The sequence below is a fragment of the Hipposideros armiger genome, unplaced genomic scaffold (assembly GCF_001890085.2).
Source record: "Hipposideros armiger isolate ML-2016 unplaced genomic scaffold, ASM189008v1 scaffold_120, whole genome shotgun sequence".
Classification (NCBI taxonomy): Eukaryota; Metazoa; Chordata; class Mammalia; order Chiroptera; family Hipposideridae; genus Hipposideros; species Hipposideros armiger.
The window spans coordinates 2,150,409-2,170,227 of NW_017731470.1; the positions used below are offsets into that span (position 1 = coordinate 2,150,409).

Consider the following 19,819-nt stretch of genomic DNA (forward strand, 5'->3'; position numbering starts at 1 on the left):
TTGTGTTGTAAGGCTGGGGACCAGGATAAAAATGGGGGCCCTGAGACTCAATCTTTAGGATCCTTTCTGACAGTAATGCCTTACTAGTTAAGACTTAACAGTGTGGGCTTTGGGTAAGACAGGCCCAGTGTCAGTTGCGGCTCTACCCCTTACTGATTGCGTAGACTTTGGGCAAATGGCTTAAGCTTCTTAAACTTCAATTTCTAAAGCGGAAAAGTGGAGTTGTTGAGGTTTAAATGGCAGAATGTATTTCAAACACCTAGTCTAGAAATTGACATATAGTAAGGACTTGATAAATATGACGATGATGATGATGATGATGATATTACTAGCTTGACTATCCATTGTTTGAGTGTTGGCAGCTGAAAACATTTGTGAACAAGAAGACAGCAAATACCAGAAGATTTGATTGGAAAAAAATTCCAGCCATCAGTTTCAAATGACCAGCACCAGCTTTGGGACCTTTGCCATTACTGACTTTCTGCTCTAAGTCTCCCTTTGCCAAAAAAGCGCCACCCACCACCCAGCCCCACTCCCACTCTTTGCAGGTCCTTACTGGAGAAAGGAGCATTTTTTTCTAACTTGAAAAGTGAGAAACATGGCCTGACAAGTATACTTAAGTCTATAAGGGGACAATGGTACAGAATATTTCAATCTAGTTCTGGTTTAGCCATTCTAGGAAATGGGCCAACAGGGTGGTAAGGGCCTAATATCCCTCCCTCCACAACTCATGCACTTCCACTGCTTAGATGGCTCACACCTATTTCCACAGGACGCCCTTTGGATTAAGATAACGGGTTATCGCACTATTTAATAAGGGGTGGGGGAGAGTAAAAATCACCCCACTGGCACCTTGGGGTGATTATCAAGACATCTAAAAAGACTCCTAATAAGGTCTTAGGGGGATGTGGCAGGGACAGTAACGGACTAGAAGTGAAAGGCTACCTGAATGTAATGCCACCTGGGCACCTGGGATGCAGACACGGGCAAGGCGAAATCAATCAAGGGCGGGATAGGGTTGGTTGGTAGTTGTTCCGATTCCTAATTTTATCTAAGACCTGCCTGGTTCCTGCGAATTTTAAGGCTGCAGGGCCAGGAGGTGTGTCGCCTCAGACTTGCATCCCATCCGCCTGGGGTCCCGTCAGCCAGGGTCGCTGGCGGTAGGGAGCAAGTCTGTGTGTGACTGCTTCTTTTTCTCGAAATCCCCGCGGGTCCCCTATGAGTTCATCACGTGCACAGCCCAAGCGGTTCAAACCGGCCCGAGGCCTGAGGTCCCGGACGCCGGGGTGTTTTTTCGGGTTTTCTTTCTTTATTATTTCCCTTCTTGTTCTCCACAGTTGATGATTTTCTGCAGAAAAACGACTGAGAAAAAGAACCTATTTTATTCCCAGTTCCCATCACCGCGATTTCCACATGGATGTGACGTTGGGTTCAGCTTCCGAAATGCCCAGGTGACTCACGCGGGGACACCCCGGGGCGGGGCCCAGGAGTTTCTCGGGCGGGAGGGGCGTCGTCGTGCGCCCGGCCGGCTGGCTCGCGGCGCCGCTAGGAGACCGTCCCGCGGCATTGCAGCCGCGTCACGTGACGCTGGAAAGTCCCTTCGGAAATCCCCGGCGGTCCTCGCCGCCGCGGTAAAACAGAAAGGGAAAAAAGAGAACTGGCAGTCTGCAGGCTTCGCGGCGAGCCAAGTGCCGAGCGCTCAGAGCCCGCGGGGGCGGAGCGGCGAGAGAGAGAGAGAGAGGCCGCGGGAGAGCGGCGGCGGCGGCGGCGGGCGCGCTCCACACCCCCGGCCGGCCCAGCCAGCCTGCCAGCCAGCGAGTCCGGAGCCCCGGGCGTCCATGGGGCGCCGCCTCCGCCCGGCCCGGAGCCCCCAGACCACGGTCCGCGGCGTTTGCCTGCCCTGATCCGGTACTTGGGACTTAAGACAGAGAGGATCGGGCGGCCGGGAGAGGTAACCGCTGCGTCCCGCTGTCGTCTTTCGGGGGTTCCTCGGGGCGAGGGCTGCGGAAGCGCATTTGGCAGCGACTCGCGGGGCTGGACCCGCCGACCTGGCGTTGGCGTTGCAGCGGTCCTGGAGGGCAGTTGGTGCGCGTTGTATCGGTTTTGAAATGCCGGGCGTTGAGGTCGCCGCGCCAGATGTTAAGGTGACAACCCTGGATCTCTCCCGCCAACTAGTCCTTTAAGATTATGCAGAGAATTTAAACTGCAGCTGACTGGTGGAGAGTCGCCCCCGTGGCCGCTTGGGCCGGTGGTCGTTGGTGGTGTCTTTCTCGGGCCTTTTTTTTTTTTTGGCACCAGGAGCTGCGTGCTCACAGCCACGTAGACCTTGCAGAATGCTGTGGCTTCTTCTCAGACTGTGCAGAACCAGTGCAACGGCGGTGTGTCTCGGGCAACAAATCCCGGCGGGTGTCGGGGACAGGTCAGCTAACCTTTCCAGGAGCAGCTTGCAGACACGCCAAGGAGTTCTGTGCAGGGATTGGGTGGGGAGTCGGGGGACGAGATTCATAATTTACTGTTGCAGCTGTGTAAGAGGAGTGTGCATGCAGAAGTGAGTCGTTGGCTTGCCTTTTGGGGGCTCCAGTTTAGAGCGGTCTGCAGGCCCCTGCCCCAGCCCCTACCTCACAGAGAGTCTTTGTCAGCCCTGGTCGTCCCACATCCTGCCACCTGGCCTCTCAGGAAAGCAGTGGTATTAAGTAAGGAAGGAGCTCAGCTCTCTTTGAGACCGCTTTGTTTTCAGTTCTCCCTGCCTCTGATCTTTCCTTGGAAAGCGGGTCTGGTCAAGTGTATGAGGGCAGCATTTTGGGAGAACCAGTGTTCATTCAAGAGTCCTCTGGACCACAGGCTTAATGGCCCAGGTTATTGAGCAGCCAGTTACCGCTCCATTCTCATTATCTAAGGTGCTTCTTTCATTCTTGCAATTCTTTGTACCATTTTTTAATTTTTGGAGGGGCATTTCCAAAAATTCCATGAGGCATTTGTTGATAAAAAGTCAGTGAGGTAACAGAAACTTAAAAGAAATGTTGAGGGTAACCTTGTATGCCTTTGCCTGTAAGGACATCACAATCAGGTCAGACAAATTTATTTTTGAATCTTAAGTGTGGAGAAGTCCAAGTACTGGGTACTTGGACAGTGGGTTTTGATTTCTTTTAAGGAGGCAATTCTGCAGGCAGTGCAAGGCTAAACCAGTGAATGAGAGGAAACCGGCCTGTTGAATATTGACCTTGCATATGGTTTACAGCTCTCACTATTTGAAAGATCTTTATGTGCAGAAGAAAATAATAGAAGAATCAGAAAAGCAAAAAGGCTACACGTAGCTTATTTAAAATCTTCCTATTGCCCATCTTTTCCCACCTGGAACAGCAGGCATTGCAGCCACAGGTATGGTACTATGAGAATAGCAAGGGGCAGGTGTTGGAAGACCTGATTTCTAGGCAAAGCTGCGTGCCCGTGGATGGCGTGGGACCTGAATGGTTTGGGACCTGAGCAGGACCTGTGCTTTTGTTGCCTAAGCTGCAGACTAAGGTGGTTGGGTAACTTCAAGTTGGGGGAGTAAGAAAGGTTGTCTTGGATTTTTAGCCCCAGCGTCAAGCATGGCTTTCAGTAGGTGGCCAGACAGTGCTTGCTTAAGTGATGGATGGACAAATAAATGACATCATAAGAGAGACTTTTGCTATGCCACAAAGGGGAACTGTGTGTGATGTTTTTGTGCCTTCATTGTGTCTGTGGTCCTGCTATAATTTGGCCTAATTCTACCTGCAGAGAATGGTTGACATCAAACTAGAGTATCTGACCCAGAGAATGACTTCTCCAGGCCTCATGTGGCAATCACATTAGGACTCCTGACCGAAAACTACTACCAGAAAATTCCTCAGGAGCATTCTTGGGCTCATCTAGTTCAGCTCTCTCTGTGGAGCAGGCCACAAGAATCCAGACCACCTTATCAATGGTTTGAGAGCCAAGACCCACCCAGGGAGTGGCTTGCCTAATATCTGGGTTTCTTCTCTCATTTACTTTGGATTAACTTCTTTCTCAACTAGAGGCTTGCCCTGGCAAATAGCAGGATTGATGCAGGAGTGGGATTAACAATTGCTATGAAACTTCCTAGGGAATAGCTTCATGTTCTGAAACCGTCTTTGTCTTGGAAATTAGGATGTATGGTGAGGCACTCTATTAATGGCCAGTGAATGAGAGCTGGCTCTCCACGCAGCTCCACACTGCAAAGGTCCCATGTTCACATCATTCCACACTGTTGGCATGGGTTGTGGATGCTGGGTTTTGTTCCCTTCCGCTTTCATTTGTCCTGAGTGGCCCCCTCACTGAAGTTTCTTTCCTCGTCTGTTTCCAGACTTTCATTTCCTTCCACCAGTTGATTAAGTTTGAAGATTTCAAGGCAAAGAAAGACAGGGTGGGAAATACAGCTGAGTATTGGTACCTGGAGGACGATAATAACATTTAGCTGGCAGTTGCATTGAAGTAATTGAGCTCCAATGTCTGCTCTTGGAAGTGCAGAATTTATTATTCTGTTATTGTTACTTTTCCATTTCTTATTCTGATGTTGTAAAATTCAGGGGAGAGGTTAGAAAACTGCTGATTGTTTGCTCTTAAAATTGCACAGCATCTTGCTAGAAATAGGCTTTTGTGTTGGTTATAAAACATTCAGTTTTAACGCTTTATAAATATTATAATACATTTCTTAAATAAACTCTATAAATATTTCTTTCTGGGGCTAACGAGGAAACTCCAATTAGATGCCTAGGGGACAGCATAAAATTGCAGGATTTTTCACAAAATATTTACTGTCTTTCCAGTACAGGGTTATTCCCCTCCTCCTCAGTACCCACTCTCCGCCTTCCTTCTCTTGTTTAGACTAATCTTTAAGAGTGATGTAACTTAAAACAGTCCAGTGTGAGTTAATCTTTGGGGCCAGCTAGTATCCTGGGAGTAGAGGTGACTAAGATCTTTTGCCTACAGATTAGGGTAATGACAAGATCAAACACTGGGGTTTCCTGCAGGCAGGTATATAGGAGTAGTATCAAAGTCAAGCTAACGGCATGGGTTTTTTCCCTCCTCTTTAGGTATTGTGGAGCAGGATGGCTGAACTCCTTCCTCTGGCTTTGTATTTGAGCAATATGCGGAAAGCTGTGAAGATCAGAGAGAGGACTCCAGAAGATATTTTTAGACCTACCAATGGGATCATTTACCATTTTAAATCCATGCACCGATACACACTGGAAATGTTCAGAACTTGCCAGTTTTGTCCACAATTTCGGGAGATCATCCAAAAAGCCCTCATTGACCGAAACATCCAGGAATCTCTTGAAAACCAGAAGAAGCTCAACTGGTGCCGAGAAGTCAGGAAGCTTGTGGCCCTGAAAACAAATGGTAAGACAAGCTTTTGTCTTGGGGAGCAGGGTAGCTTCCACACTGCTGGGTCCCCATTCATTTAATTTTACTAGAACTAGCCCAGACTCAGATCTCTTGAGGCCATTGACACCTTAGTATAGAAACTGTATGGGGGCATGTGATGAAAGCAAGCTTGTTTTGTGAATATTCTGATTAAGGATATTTTTGAATTGTGTATGTTAGAGAGCAGAGCACATCTAGGCTTGGGGAATGCATTTCTAGACACCATGCTCTTGTTAGGTGACTTATGTATCTAATTCTTGTGACTGTTTAATCATCTGTAAAATACCCTTCCCTGGCCACTAATGGAAATACTAAAAGGCTTGTAAGTTCAAAAGGAAAGCATGGTGTGAAAACTGGTATTAACTATTGTTTCCCATTGTCATTAGAAGATATTTGTGACCGTGGCCTTGCGCTTCTTAAATTGATGGCATTTTAGGGGTTAACCAGTGAATGGCTGTTGAAGACAAGAGGGGCTCCTGTTGTCTACTCCTCCCTTATCTAGGTTTTGTTGTTTATGGTCCCATGATATGAACTAGCAAGATAGTTGAGATTTTTAGCACTGATTTTAGACCTCTACTTTGTTATTTTTAGGGATAGTGCTGATTTTCTTGCTGCTGTCTGTGCCTGTCTGCCCAATGGCCCATTACCACTAGTAGCTGTTTCCTGTTCTAAGCTTCACTGTTTTGTTTTTAAATTATTTCCTTTGAGCAAGAGTATGCACATCACAGAAACAGCCAAGCATACCATTTCATGGAGATACAAAATTCTGCTTTATAGATATAGCTAATTATGACAAGAAGCAAGTAAACTGTTTAAGATCAGTTGAATGCTTACAGCCTAGGTAAGGGCAGAAATCTCAGGTCCTTAGATCAGTGACAGTCCTGAACCATCCCCATTAAAATAATACATACATCCAAGTGCAGAAAATCCTGCCTGACAATGAGATGATAAAAACATTAACTTAGGTAACTTAATTGGTACAGCAACTTTGGCCATTTGTGCTTGGGTAACTTGGTGTGATTGAGGGACGTGTTTTTTTGCTTTGGGCCTGGGGGTGTCTTGTGCATCATCTCAACATCTTGCTTATATTTTTGAAACATAGATGCTTAGAAACGGGGCGGGGGGCGGGGGACAACTGCGGATAGCTAGTGTTTCCATTGTTCTTGGCACTAAATCAAGTGATGCATAGAAGTAGGTAATTACGTGAAGTCATCATCAAGGGGTTTATATTCCTGACAGTTTGTGGTTTTAACTCTCTCCCTTTTTGTTACAAAAAAGGGATGGAGTCAGCTTTGGGAGAGTTGGAAACAAAGAGATTCTGCCAAATTAGAAAAGTGGTAGAAAGGGAAAAACCTTATCCTGAACAGCATTAACTGACATTTTAAGTTCAACTTGCTCTATTTCCTTAAGAAATGAATGGACTATAAAGAGTAAACACTTGTTTTGCAAAGATTTGTCATTTAAATTAACAAGGATTCACCCTACAAAGAAAATTACAAAAGCCAGTGCATTTTGATCACATTTTCTGGAAATAGGGATATTTAGGTTCAGAATTCTTTTACTTTCCCACTTGGCAGAAATTTTCTTAAAATTCTGGAAAAGGAAGAAAAGATATTTAGGTCGGGGGCGGGGGGCGGAAACAAATGACTTTTCTTCAGATATTTATTAGCACCTTTCCTTTTTAAGCCTTCCACCTATAGGAGGGTTCTACAAAATCAATGGTCTGGGGAGGGGGTGATTCACAAGTTTGCATTTGAGGATATGAGACTGTGGTGAATGAGGAAGGGAGTAGGTGGCATAAAATTGAAACTTCATGTGAAAAATTCCAGCGTCTATTGGCTGCAGCGATTTCACTTGTATAATGAGTAGCCCTATTCCAGCTCACCCTGACCACACCCACTTGGAAAGTCCAGGGTGCACTTCGCAGTTTAAATGTCTACACACCAGAACAAAAAGTACAATAGCTGTTGCTCAATTGCTAGTCAAATAACTTAGCACTGGGGAATTCCAGATGTTACTTAGGGAATTTTATACTGGTGCATCTCAATAAAGAACTGAAAGTAAGCACAAGAAGAAGAAAAAAAGCCTTATCTTTGCTCTAGATTTTGCAAAGGGGAAATTTCAACAGAATGCAGTTGTTGCTACACTTCTGCCAAGACACACGGCTTGGGCGATCTTTTTCGTTTATTTGTTTGAGTACTTATGTAGCTAGTTTTTCTAAGTGTGTAATTTGAAGGGATACTGGCTGTGGGTGTGTTTTTGAGGGTTTTTGTTCTTTTTTTTACAGTTTGACTATAATTAAAATTTGATAAAATTTCAAATAGCTTTATTGCCTTACTTATAGAAAGAAAACAGTTGAACTTTTCTTTTTAAAAACAATTGTGCAAGCTTCTAGCATAATAAAAATAGATGGAAACATAAATTAAAAAATGTATTAAAAATAACAATTGTGCACTTGCCAAAAGAGATTAAGAAATTAACTTTTAAAACATATTAAACATTCCCCCAAAATGTTTATTGTTTGGAGGTTGAAAAAAGTGCAGTTCCTTAAATTGTGGGTTTTAACCTATAAAAGTTAACAAGTAAATGGAATAAACTTAGAACTATGTTTTGCTCAAAATTCTTAAATGCCAGCCCTAAACACTGAAAATTATTTTCAAATGTAGACATCCAGTCACTCATTAACTTTTAAAAGGACTCTGTAATTTCTAACAAAATTCACATAAGGCATTTCGGGGGGGGGGCTGGGGGGGAAGGCAGTGATGGGCAGGCAGACAGGTGGTACTTTGGTGTTCTCAATCCCACTTTACATACCAGTAGAGGAAACTCCCAGGCCCCAAAGGCTACAGTGGAATGGTCAAGTCATTTACCACTGAGTCATAGCCAGACCGTCCTTGTCTAGTAATGGAGCCATGCTGGCTTCCTGGTTTGTGCATGTTATCTGTGTGTTCTCTCTCAGAGTCAGAGAGGAACAGTGTCAGTATTTTAGCCAGAACATCAAGGAATGTTAGAAAGGGACAGACTTTACAGATCATAATCAAATGCCCTCATTTCACAAAGAGGAAAAATACTCAGAGAGGTTAAGGAATTTCCCCCAAGGTGACCTAAACTAGTTAGAGCAGAGCTGGGCTGGAACCAAAGTCCCATGATTATCTGTTCCTGGCTCCTTTGCTCTGTTGGTATCAGACACTAAAAATAAGAGTGAAAAGAATTATTTTTTTCCTTAAAGCTGCAATCACCTTGTGAAATGGTACCAGTTGGCCCTTTGACTAAGAAATTAAACCATTTGCATTTCTGCAAGCACTCGTGAGTCCCCCATGATAGCAATAGGGCTCATTGATTCAAAGACCCTGTGCTGGGTTTGGGTGTGGATTGCTTGAATTTGCTTCCCTTGTGTCCTCAGGTGATGGAAACTGCCTCATGCATGCTGCTTCTCAGTACATGTGGGGTGTTCAGGACACAGACTTGGTCCTGAGGAAGGCACTCTTCAGCACGCTCAAGGAAACTGACACGCGCAACTTTGAATTCCGCTGGCAGCTGGAGTCTCTTAAATCTCAGGAATTTGTGGAAACAGGGCTTTGCTATGACACCCGGGTATGTTTTGTTCCCCCATTAAGCACCTATTAACACAGCACCATGGTGGGGGAGAGGGTACCTTAGGCCAGCCGCTGCTCTCAGGAGCATATGATGTACTCAGTCACATGAACTTGGCTAAGCAAAGCATAGTCACTGGAAAACACCAGAAACCTCCTGCGGGATGAACTGGAGGCTTATGTCCCTACTGGGAGGCTTCAGGGCAGCAGATTCCCAGCTGTGTGTATCATTAGTTTAGCTTGGTCATTCTGTTCATGGCCTTCCCTATGACGTGTTGGTTGTTTTTCAGTTTGATTGTCCTTTGCATGCTTTACTGAGCCAGCCAGTTAAATTCAGACCTCACCATTCTCAGTCACAAGTTTGGGATTTTTGTGTACATTTGGATGAGGGGCTTCAATGCTATGCCTCATCAGGGATTTTTTTGAAAGCAGGTGCTGTCCCCATCCTCCCCCACTTTGGCCTTGTAGTGGAAAAAAGTAAAGGAAGAAAGCCAAAAGGGGGGAAAAAGGGTGATCATTTGAATGATGATTTCCAGAAAGGGGAAAAGTAAGCTGAGTTGTATAAATGAATAGCTACAGGGTGAAGTCAGGATGACTTGTTAATGCAGAATACAGTCAACGGTTTTTATTCCTCTTCCCCTCCCCCTTAGAACTGGACTGATGAGTGGGACAACCTTATCAAGATGGCATCCACAGACACCTCAGGAGCCCGAAGCAGCCTTCAGTATCATTCACTGGAAGAAATACACATATTTGTCCTTTGCAACATCCTCAGAAGGCCGATCATTGTCATTTCAGGTGAGATTCCCACGAAGCGCTTGTTTGTATTGAAGTGCTTTTCAGCTGTCATGCTTCAGCTCTTAGGAGAAACCCACGCTGCCAAAGTCACAGGCAACAGTGGCTAAATGAGATTTGATGGAAATCAACTGAGAGCCTTATTTTCATCTTGCTCTTTCCTTCAACAGACAAAATGCTGAGAAGTTTGGAATCGGGTTCTAATTTCGCTCCTTTGAAGGTGGGCGGAATTTACCTGCCTCTCCACTGGCCTGCCCAGGAATGCTACAGATACCCCATCGTTCTCGGCTACGACAGCCAACACTTTGTACCCCTGGTGACCCTGAAGGACAGTGGGCCTGGTAAGAAAACCGAGCATCAATTCACATTCGTCACTGCTGGTAGATAGTAGTACTCCCTGTTCCCACGGAACATCAGGGTTTGCTCTTTTGCTCCTTATTGAAATTGTCTCATTGACGTGTATTATTTGTGTTAAAAAACAGTAATCTGTTATTTGCTTAGTTAGAAACAGTAATGCAATAGCAGTAATCGTGATACCCCCTCCTTTTTGTGTATGGCTTGGGAAGTACTTTCAGCATGTTAGTCGCAAGTAGAAGGTATATGTATACATCTTACTACTACCATTTCTATTAATACATGACAAATTAAGGCACACAGAGCCCTTAATACAGTGCCTGGCATGGAGCAGGTAGATGTCTGTCAGGTTAGCTCTTCCTGTAATAGCTTAATGTGCAATAGGCACTATGTAAGTGTTTTAGGTACATCATTTTATTTTATTTCGTCCTCACAGCACCCCTATGGGCTGCAAGCATTGGTAGCCTTATTTTATGGATAAGGCTCTCAAAACTCAGAGAGGTTAAATAACTTGCCTAATGTCACAGATTTGAAAGTGGCCAAGTCAGCATTCGAACTCAGGTCAGCCTGATTCGGAAGTGTGGGAATTTAACCTATAAGATCCGCTGCCTCCAGGCTGCTTAATATTCTGTGAGCTTCCTGGAAACAATGCATTTTGTATTAGCGTTTTGTGGCGTTTGTTTCCCCATTTGACTTTGTGGCTAGATAACACTTTCCCACTCTAGTTGTATCCTTTCTACATATTCAAATTTTAATCATTATATACCTATGTTAGCCTCACACACAATCTCATGTACTAGAATCATATTTGGCTTACGTGTTATTTTTTTCCCCTCAGAAATCCGAGCTGTCCCGCTTGTGAACAGAGAGCGAGGAAGATTTGAAGACTTAAAAGTTCACTTTTTGACAGATCCTGAAAATGAGATGAAGGAGAAGCTTTTGAAAGAATACTTGATGGTGATAGAAATCCCAGTCCAAGGCTGGGACCATGGCACCACCCATTTGATCAATGCTGCAAAGTAAGCACTTCAATGTTAGCTCTAGCCTTGGCCTTTAATTCAGCTGTTTTTAATTCAGCCTTGTACATAAGCTGTTGCCACCCCAAAGCTCAACAGTAAAGTAATTTAAAGCCAGTTTCCTCCAACGTGAAACAAATGCAGAGGTTTATGTGTGAGTCAAAGAGGATCACAAACTTTGGTTTCACATGGGAGCAAGTAGTTTATCCATAATGATTTTCTTGCATATCTGGATGCTGAGAATCAGAATTGTGGCTTTTAAAAGTGCCTTTACATTAAGGATAGTTGTTTTTCTTAATGGCTCTTAAGTGCTAGACTAGCAAGTGAAAATTCTTAGAAACAAGCCTTTTTCCCCTGGCTCCTTGATAAGGACAGACACCCCAGACACAGACTGGGTTGCAGAATGTGTTTATATGGTAGCCACGTGATTGCACCACAAAGAAAGGGGAGGAGACGCCCAGAGTGAACAGTGCACAGGTATCCAGACTTTAAACACTGGCTTTATGTTAAAGAGACGCCTGTTTCTTAGAACTTGAAATGCTCAAGAGCTGAGCACGAAGGCGTAAGAGAATCCGTTTCCCCAAGTGGAGAGTAACAACTTACAGAGTCAGAAATAAATAACGCCTGAGGGTGCGTCTGCCTCTTAGTTACTGCTCAGGACAGTTAACTCTTAATACAGACCAGGCACCAGCTTTAAATTAATAACAGCAAAATACAGAACACCAAGTTCCAAAGTAGTTTGTACCATAGAGTAGACTAGTCCCAAGAGAACTACAAATTTGATCTCTGACAAGTTAGAAAAAGTGACTTTTTAAAAGTAGAATAGAGTCATTAAGTGTAGAGGCAGCCCCAGAGTAGCCCTGTCTTTAGAATTATCTGCCACTTTGGGTGGACCAAGATTGATTGGAAGAGACTGTGACTCTTGAAATCATGAAGTACTGGACCGTGTTTTGTTGGAGGTGCAAACTCTTCATGATAGGCCTGCATTTCGATGACTGGTTGTAAAGGTGCTGCCTGACTCCAGATTCTGCAAGTTTGCTCTTTGAGCTAACGATGTAGAATTAATTGTGTGTGTGTGAGAGAGCTCATATTTTTTCTTTTGTTCTTCAGGTTGGATGAAGCTAACTTACCAAAAGAAATAAACCTGGTAGATGATTACTTTGAACTTGTCCAGCATGAGTACAAGAAGTGGCAGGAGACCAAGGAGCAGGGCCGGAGAGAGCAGCACGCCCAGAGTCCTTTGGAGCCCTCCGTTCCCCAGCTTTCTCTCATGGACGTCAAGTGTGAAACACCCAACTGCCCTTTCTTCATGTCTGTGAATACCCAGCCTTTGTGCCATGAATGCGCAGAGAGGCGGCAAAAGAACCAGAACAAATCCTCAAAGCCCGCCTCCAAGCCGGGCCCTGACGTGATGCTTGGGGCCTCCAGGGGCGAGGCCTATGAGCCCATGGCCTGGAGCCCCGAGGAGGCCGCTGGGGGGCCTCATTCGGCCCCGCCAACAGCACCCAGCCTTTTCCTGTTCAGCGAGACCACCGCTATGAAGTGCAGGAGCCCTGGCTGCCCGTTCACACTGAACGTGCACCACAACGGATTCTGTGAGCGTTGCCACAATGTCCGGCAACTTCATACGGGCCATGTCTCGGACCACGGGAGGCATTTAGATCCTAGTAAGTGCCGAGCCTGCCTCCAGGATGTCACCAGGACATTTAATGGGATCTGCAGTACTTGCTTCAAAAGGACTACGACGGAGCCCTCCTCGAACCTCAGCTCCAGCATCCCTCCTTCCTGTCACCAGAGGTCCAAGTCGGACCCGTCGCAGCTCATGCAGAGTCCCTCTCCGCATTCTTGCCACCGAGCTGGGAACGAGGTCCCCTCGGGCTGCCTCTCTCAGGCCGCACGGACTCCAGGGGACAGGACGGGGACAAGCAAGTGCAGAAAAGCTGGCTGCATATATTTTGGGACTCCCGAAAACCAAGGCTTTTGCACACTGTGTTTCTTCGAGTACAGAGAAAATAAACGTGAGTGAAATGATAGGTTTTCTAGCCCATTTCTAAACCCCTGTCTAGATGGGATTTTTTTCTTCCTGAACTTCCAGAAAGGAGGCCCTCTGGTCAGTGGGGTAAAATACCACACATAGGATATTACCACACAGTGGCTCTGCCAGCCAAACATGGAAGCAAAAGGCACAGAATACTATGTTCCAAAACCCAAAAGTGTCCTATAGGTAGGATTCTTAGAATTTGTTTCCATAGGTCAGTCAGTGTTGCCTTTTATAGAGTTTAAACTAGACTTCTTTTGAAACTTGAGAAAACTCAAAATCTGAAGAGCAGCAGCTGGAGAGGGGAAGTCTCCACTGACATTGTAAAAAACATTTGTGGTTTTAGAAATCTCTAACTTGAAAGATGGACAGGCAGTTAATGTGTCTCTGTTCTTCCCTGTGACTAACCATTGCGGCATGTTCAAAAGTGAGAGATTTATAAAGTTAAAGATGTTACACACACACACACACACACACACACACACACACACACACACACCCTCCCCCAGGGGTGCCAAAAAAATGCACACAGGCGGACACTTCGGTCAGTGTTGCTCAAGCAGTAGTTCGCCATAATCAGAAGTGTGTGGACGCTGATGGTAACCACTTTGAGCACCTCTTGTAATTGCAGAAGTCAAATGTGACTTGTATTCATCTTTTGTTATCGGTATATATTAAGTATTATAATTTTATACAGCTTTCCTCTCTTAAAATGTGTATACATTTTTTTGGCACCCTCTGTGTGTGTGTATGTGTGTGTGTATGGAGAGAGACAGAGGGAGGAGAGAGAGAGAGAGAGGGAGAGAGGGAGAGAGAGAGGTTGAGAGAGAGAGGGAGAGGGAGAGGGAGAGAGAGAGAGGCTGGCCTAATCTGTACTTGGAACCTGTTTATTTCTCTCATGTCATTGTCTCTCTCCGCTTGGTGACCCATATGTGGTACTGATTAGCATCATCTCTCTTCTAGATTTTGTCGCTGCCTCAGGGAAAGCCAGTCCCACAGCCTCCAGGTTCCAGAATGCAGTCCCCTGCCTAGGGAGGGAGTGTGGCACCCTGGGAAGCACCGTGTTTGAAGGATACTGTCAGAAATGTTTCATTGAAGCTCAAAATCAGAGGTTTCACGAAGCAAAAAGGACTGAGGAGCAACTGGTAAGACATTTCCCGTGTCCTGTGAGGCAGACCTCCTTGCTGGAGCAGTTTCTTCCCACCAACTGGGATAAGCAGCCTTTCTTCCTGGCTGAGTTCCAGGGAGGAACCTGGGGAAAAAGTCACTGTGGCATTGGGTTAGGAAGTTCAGCAACTACTAATGATTTAAATGGCCTAAGTATACTTTAGAATTCATTTAAAAAGCAAATAAAATTAGCCGTGGAGTAAAACTGTTTAAGAAGCCTCCAAAGCCGGATGGTGATCAGAGATTTCTTGGATTTGTAGCAGCAGCTCAGACACCTAAGTGGCCAACAGCCTTTCTTAATAATCCTTTACCAAGAGGAGACAGGAGGACAGCACAGAGCATCCAGGTGCCTCCACCTAATGCCATATAAACAAGCAAACTCTGATTGATGGATGCCTCTCCTGATGTTTACAGAATGGTAGGGAATCTGTCTAAATAATTAAGGGCAGCTCATTAATCCAAACGGAAGTGAGGTGTGCCAACATTGTCAGGCTTCCGTGCTAGGATTGGGGTTCTATCGGCCTCCTTGAGTCTGCTTTTGTGGGGTTGGGAGGGAAGTCCTTGAAGAACTCCTGGTCACAGATTGCTGTTCTCTTGGTCAGGCCGATGCTCTTCACCCCACAGAGCTCTTTGTAGCATCCACACCGTCCTATGAGATTGCACAGTGACATGTGAGCCACAGTTCTCTCTGTTCTTTCCCCCTCAGAGAATGAGCCAGCGCAGAGACGTGCCTCGAACCACACAGAGCGCCTCCAGGCCCAAGTGTGCCCGGGCCTCCTGCAAGAACATTCTGGCCTGCCGCAGTGAGGAGCTCTGCATGGAGTGCCAGCACCTGGGCCAGCGCGCAGGCGCCGGGGCCCACCGGGGCGAGCCGGGTCCCGAAGAGCTCCCCAAGCAGCGCTGCCGGGCCCCTGCCTGCGATCACTTTGGCAACGCCAAGTGCAACGGCTACTGCAATGAGTGCTTTCAGTTCAAGCAGATGTATGGCTAACCGGAGACAGGTGAGCCTGCCCCGGCCGTTAGCCAACATGGTGCTATACGCAAAACGTTCTGATGCCACTGGAGGGTCAGTCCCAGCAACAGTAGGCTGGAGGGTGTCTTTGAGCAGGAGAGGAAAGATAAGCTCTGGGTCACGGCCTTGAACTTGGTAACCAGGGGACATTCCCAGGTGGCCTTCGAGCAGCCTCGTGACTGGCAGCAGATGGTGTCAGACTCAGCCCTGCCCTGGCTGCTCCTCCAAGTGGAAGGCCAGGAACTGGATGGACTTGGACTGCGTGCCAGGACTGCGTCGTCATCTTCTGAGAAGAGGGAAAAGACACATGGAGCCTCTCCACCTGCCCCCCACTGGCATTGCTCAGAGACAGAAAACTGAAATCTCGTGGCCCACAGGCCCTCGCGAGAAACTCAGGAGGCTCAGGGAAAACAGACATTTTCAGTGTCAGTAGTTAGTGGTTTTTCCCTATCTGACTTGTTCCTTTTCCATGGACTGTGATTCTGAGGCTGCTGAGACAGTAAGTTCATAACAAACCAGCTGCTCTTTAAAATATGCACCTTGTAAAAATTTTAGTGGGAAGATGGGTAACTCTTTTGGTTATCACCGTCTTCACTTCTAAAGAGGTTAGCTTCAACTGAGGTGTGCATATAAATGTGTACATATATAATGTACCCTTATGTATAAGGGATTTTTTTTTTTAATGTTGAAATGCTGCCCTAGATGTATAAGAAGACAAATATCAATAGCCTGTTTTCTGGTTGTTGTTAGGGCACCATGGGTATACACGGCTTTCACGAAGTCAGCCTGCTGCTTTGTTAATGGCCTGTGTGTATTCACTTTATTTATTTTATTACAAACTTAAAGTTTATTTAAATGAAGTTTTTTTTTTTTTTTTTCTGCTTTGTGAAGAACACTGTAGTGTCTTCTTGAGATACTGTTTTTGCTTTGGGTCATGTTGTGGAGCCAGGCAAGTTTCTGACTGCAGCGGGGAGTCGGCTTCTCTGATGCACTTTTGTTGCCTTTCCTAGAAGAGAAGGAATTGCGTCAGTAGTAAGTGTGTTAAAATCTCATGGCTGCTTCTTAATGAAACTTTGGCCAAAGCTCCTCCCCAGGCACAATATGTAATTGCCTCTGAGTATCCTACCTCCTTAGAGCTGAGATTGGCAAGCAGCAGGAGTGAGATTGGAGAAGGTAAAGATGGGACCTTTGATGATGGTTTTATTTGCTGTGTTCATGCTGTGTCCCTGGGTGATGGGCAGTGACCTCGTGTCCAGTGCAACCTTAGCATTGGGACAGCAAAACCCTATGACCATAAGGATGAGGAAATTTCTTTCTATCCTTGGCCTGCAGTTTCTTTTTGTGTTACTGTCATACTTGTTCTGGGAAGAAGAAAAAAGAAAAAAAAAATGGAAGGGAAACACCAGAGGAAAAGGCAGCCATTTTTTTCTTTTTTGGTCTGGACCTAAGACCAGAACGTATTGGCAACCTGTAATTCTCCATGGCCTTTACTTGACATGGTTTCTACTTCGGGTGTTTTCTTTTCCTTGACATAAATCTTTATAATTTTTTTCTAAAGATTGTAAACAGACTTCAGTGTTTTTATCTTATTCTTTTAAAGTTGGTATTGTAATAGTTTGTGTGTATCAATATTCTCATTTTTAATGTGAAAAAATGGAATTATTTATACTTATTATAGAAAACATTTGAAATTTGCACATTTAGTTGTCCCTAGTAGACGTCTGTTTACTCTATAGGATTTCTTCAAGTTTTCCTAAATAATTGTAACTTTTCACAAAAACCAATATTAAAAAATAAATTATTTAAGAACAAATTTTGACATTGTCTATTTACTAATGATGAAAGGAAAAGGCCCAAACACTAAGACCGCGCTTCCCAAACAACTTCATTTCAAGGTACACCTGGGCAGGCAGGGGACACGTCTGTTACCCATGGGCAGTAAGAGGACTTTGTAAAAATAATAACGGCATAAGGGTAAGACGTCTGGCTTAACAGCGAGGACACGGAGGCCCGCGTAGGAGTGGGAGAGGCCTGCCCATGCCTGATCTCATAAGATGCTAGGGCCTGATGCTCCTCCAAAGGTTTCTGCCCTAACCCTTAATAAAGTACAGAAAGAGGAAACGATAGGGAGGAGCAGAGAGAAAGGAAAGAAAGAGAAATCGGAGGGAGGAAGGAAGACTGGTGTGAGATTTCCTGGGTCAGTCCTTAGAAGAGGTGACCTGTGTCCTGGGAAATTGTAAAATGACTCATTCTTGCACCCAATACAGATGTATCCACAGGGGATTGATTCAGGAGGTCTGTAAAGTTTCTGGAATCTTTTTTTTTTTTCTTTAATTTCCCCAGGAGATTTTGATCATCAGCCATATTTTAAAAAATTATTTATAATTTTTTTTCAACTTGTGGGAAATTTTAAAATACAAGAAAGTAGAGTGTAATGAACCTCCATATATCCATCATTTAGTTTCAACAATTACCAACATTTTGCCAAATTTATTTCATCTCTCATCTCTTCTTATTTTTTCTGGATTATTCCAAAGCAAATCCCAGATACTGTGTCCTCAGACCCACAAATACATCAGTGTGCATGTCTAATTGAAGAATATTCTTTTTATATAAGTACCATTGTTACTAGCTAGTACCTAGCTAAATTATTTTTAATATCATTCAATACTAAGTATATATTCTAATCTCTCAGATTATCCACTACACAAGAGTCCTATTGCTTTTGATTGCTACCATTTCTTAAGGCTCTTTTATTCTGTAACATGCCCTTTTAATTTTTCACGTTATTAACTTGTTAGGGCAACCAGGTCGTTTGTTCTGTAGAATAGCTCCCATTCTGGATTTGGCTGATTGCTTTCTTATGGTGTCATTGACCTTGTTTTTCTACACTTCTTACTAGATGATGGTTCAATTAGGGAAGAATTATTTCCAGGTGTCCCATTGCATCCCATCCTGTATGAGCTATATGAATGCTTACTCTGAAGCATCACAAAGCCTCAAATTGACCTCTTTTCCCCCATTCTTCCTTTCATCTTTAACTCAGCATTAAACCTGACAATTCTTCAATCAGCATGATGGACATAAGCATTTGACCATAAGTCATCAGGATTTCTAAAATAGGAAGTGACTTATAATTAGCAAATTATCTCTGACTCAGGAGAATGACTCCTATGCAGGGAACTAGGGCAGGGTTGGAGCCAATTAGGGCAGAGCTCCAATCTGAAGTCCTGAATGGACTTCTGGGCCAATCAGTGGCTTTCTTAAGAGTCTCAAAGAAATTGATGACTTTCCAAAAAGTCAAAGAATCTAGGCATAAAAGGACAGAAAAATAAGACTTGGTAAAAACTGGCTTTGCTTCGACTTGTCTAGATCTTGACTTCCAATGCTGCAGAATGTCACCTTCATACTACACCAAGGCGGAAGCTCAGTATCATCCAAAACTGAACTCATGTTACCCCAGCCCTCCTCTTTCCACGCTCAGGAAAGGGTATTCTCATCTTCGTAACCACCTCTAGATTTTTTCCCCTTCATTCCACACCCAAACTTTTCCATGAAGTGTATTGCCAAAAATGTCTCTCAAATCCATTTCTTCCCCTCTATGTTTCTGCTCTAGCTTGGCCCCTCGTCTCTTCTTTCTAGCCCACTGTTTCGCTGTACTTATACTAGTTACCTGTGCCTGTAAATCATAGACATGGTGATATCCTTCTTTAATTAAAACTCCCTGATGGCTTTCTACTGCTCCCAAAGCTGGGTACATGCAGCCAGGAGATGCAGGAAGAAAGTAGGAAACCTCTGAGTTCATTTAGCTAATATTTGATATAGGCATTATTGCTTACGGTGTTCTCCCTTTGTCAGCATCAGAGGGTCATGGTCTCCTGAGCAATCCTGAAGTAACTGAGTTGCTCAGATCAGAGGGAATAGCAATAGCAGTGACACCTTCATTCATTCACTTCCTCCATATTGACACTAATTACATTTGAGTTATCCCTTATTATGTGATTTCATTGCCAAAACCAATGTAGCTGTGCTACCTGTAAACTCTCATGTCTGCATACTTGAACTCGGAAACCAAACTTTCTAATGTTTAAAAATTATCAAGAAAAAGAGTTTCAGGGGGTTTTCAACCCATTTATTGGAAACATCAACATATCTACACCTTCCCAACTAATGAACATCAAAGAAGATTGGAATTTACTAGCTGAGTTTCAACAAAAACCTTGGAATAGTTGATAGCTGGAAATGAAATGTAATTAATCATAATTAAGGAAGCACAATGATTTTTTTTCTATCCATCTATTGTTTTTCTATCTTCTGTATGTGTCTCTCAGCTCTGACAGTTGACAAGGATCACAATAAAATGAACTTAGAATCAGACTTTGAAATGGTTTATCACAAAGTGATAGATGATGTTTTTTTTAAAATAATGAAGCACATT

General features: G+C 44.3%; 1 protein-coding gene across 5 annotated transcripts; it reads left to right on the forward strand.

Annotated features, from left to right (window-relative positions):
- The first annotated feature begins 1,608 nt into the window (after positions 1 to 1,608).
- Positions 1,609 to 17,195, forward strand: TNFAIP3 (TNF alpha induced protein 3). 5 transcript variants are annotated; one of them, XM_019648136.1, is made up of 9 exons: positions 1,609 to 1,951; positions 5,076 to 5,382; positions 8,810 to 9,000; positions 9,650 to 9,797; positions 9,965 to 10,135; positions 10,987 to 11,167; positions 12,275 to 13,182; positions 14,166 to 14,347; positions 15,076 to 17,195. In XM_019648136.1, the coding sequence occupies exons 2-9, from the start codon at positions 5,091 to 5,093 to the stop codon at positions 15,358 to 15,360; spliced, it is 2,358 nt and encodes a 785-aa protein (XP_019503681.1). In that variant the 5' UTR covers positions 1,609 to 1,951; positions 5,076 to 5,090; the 3' UTR covers positions 15,361 to 17,195. The 5 variants fall into 5 exon arrangements, with proteins under 5 accessions (XP_019503681.1, XP_019503680.1, XP_019503682.1 ...); XM_019648135.1 differs by lacking the exon at positions 1,609 to 1,951 and adding an exon at positions 1,974 to 2,144; XM_019648137.1 differs by lacking the exon at positions 1,609 to 1,951 and adding an exon at positions 2,161 to 2,419.
- Positions 17,196 to 19,819: the final 2,624 nt, after the last annotated feature.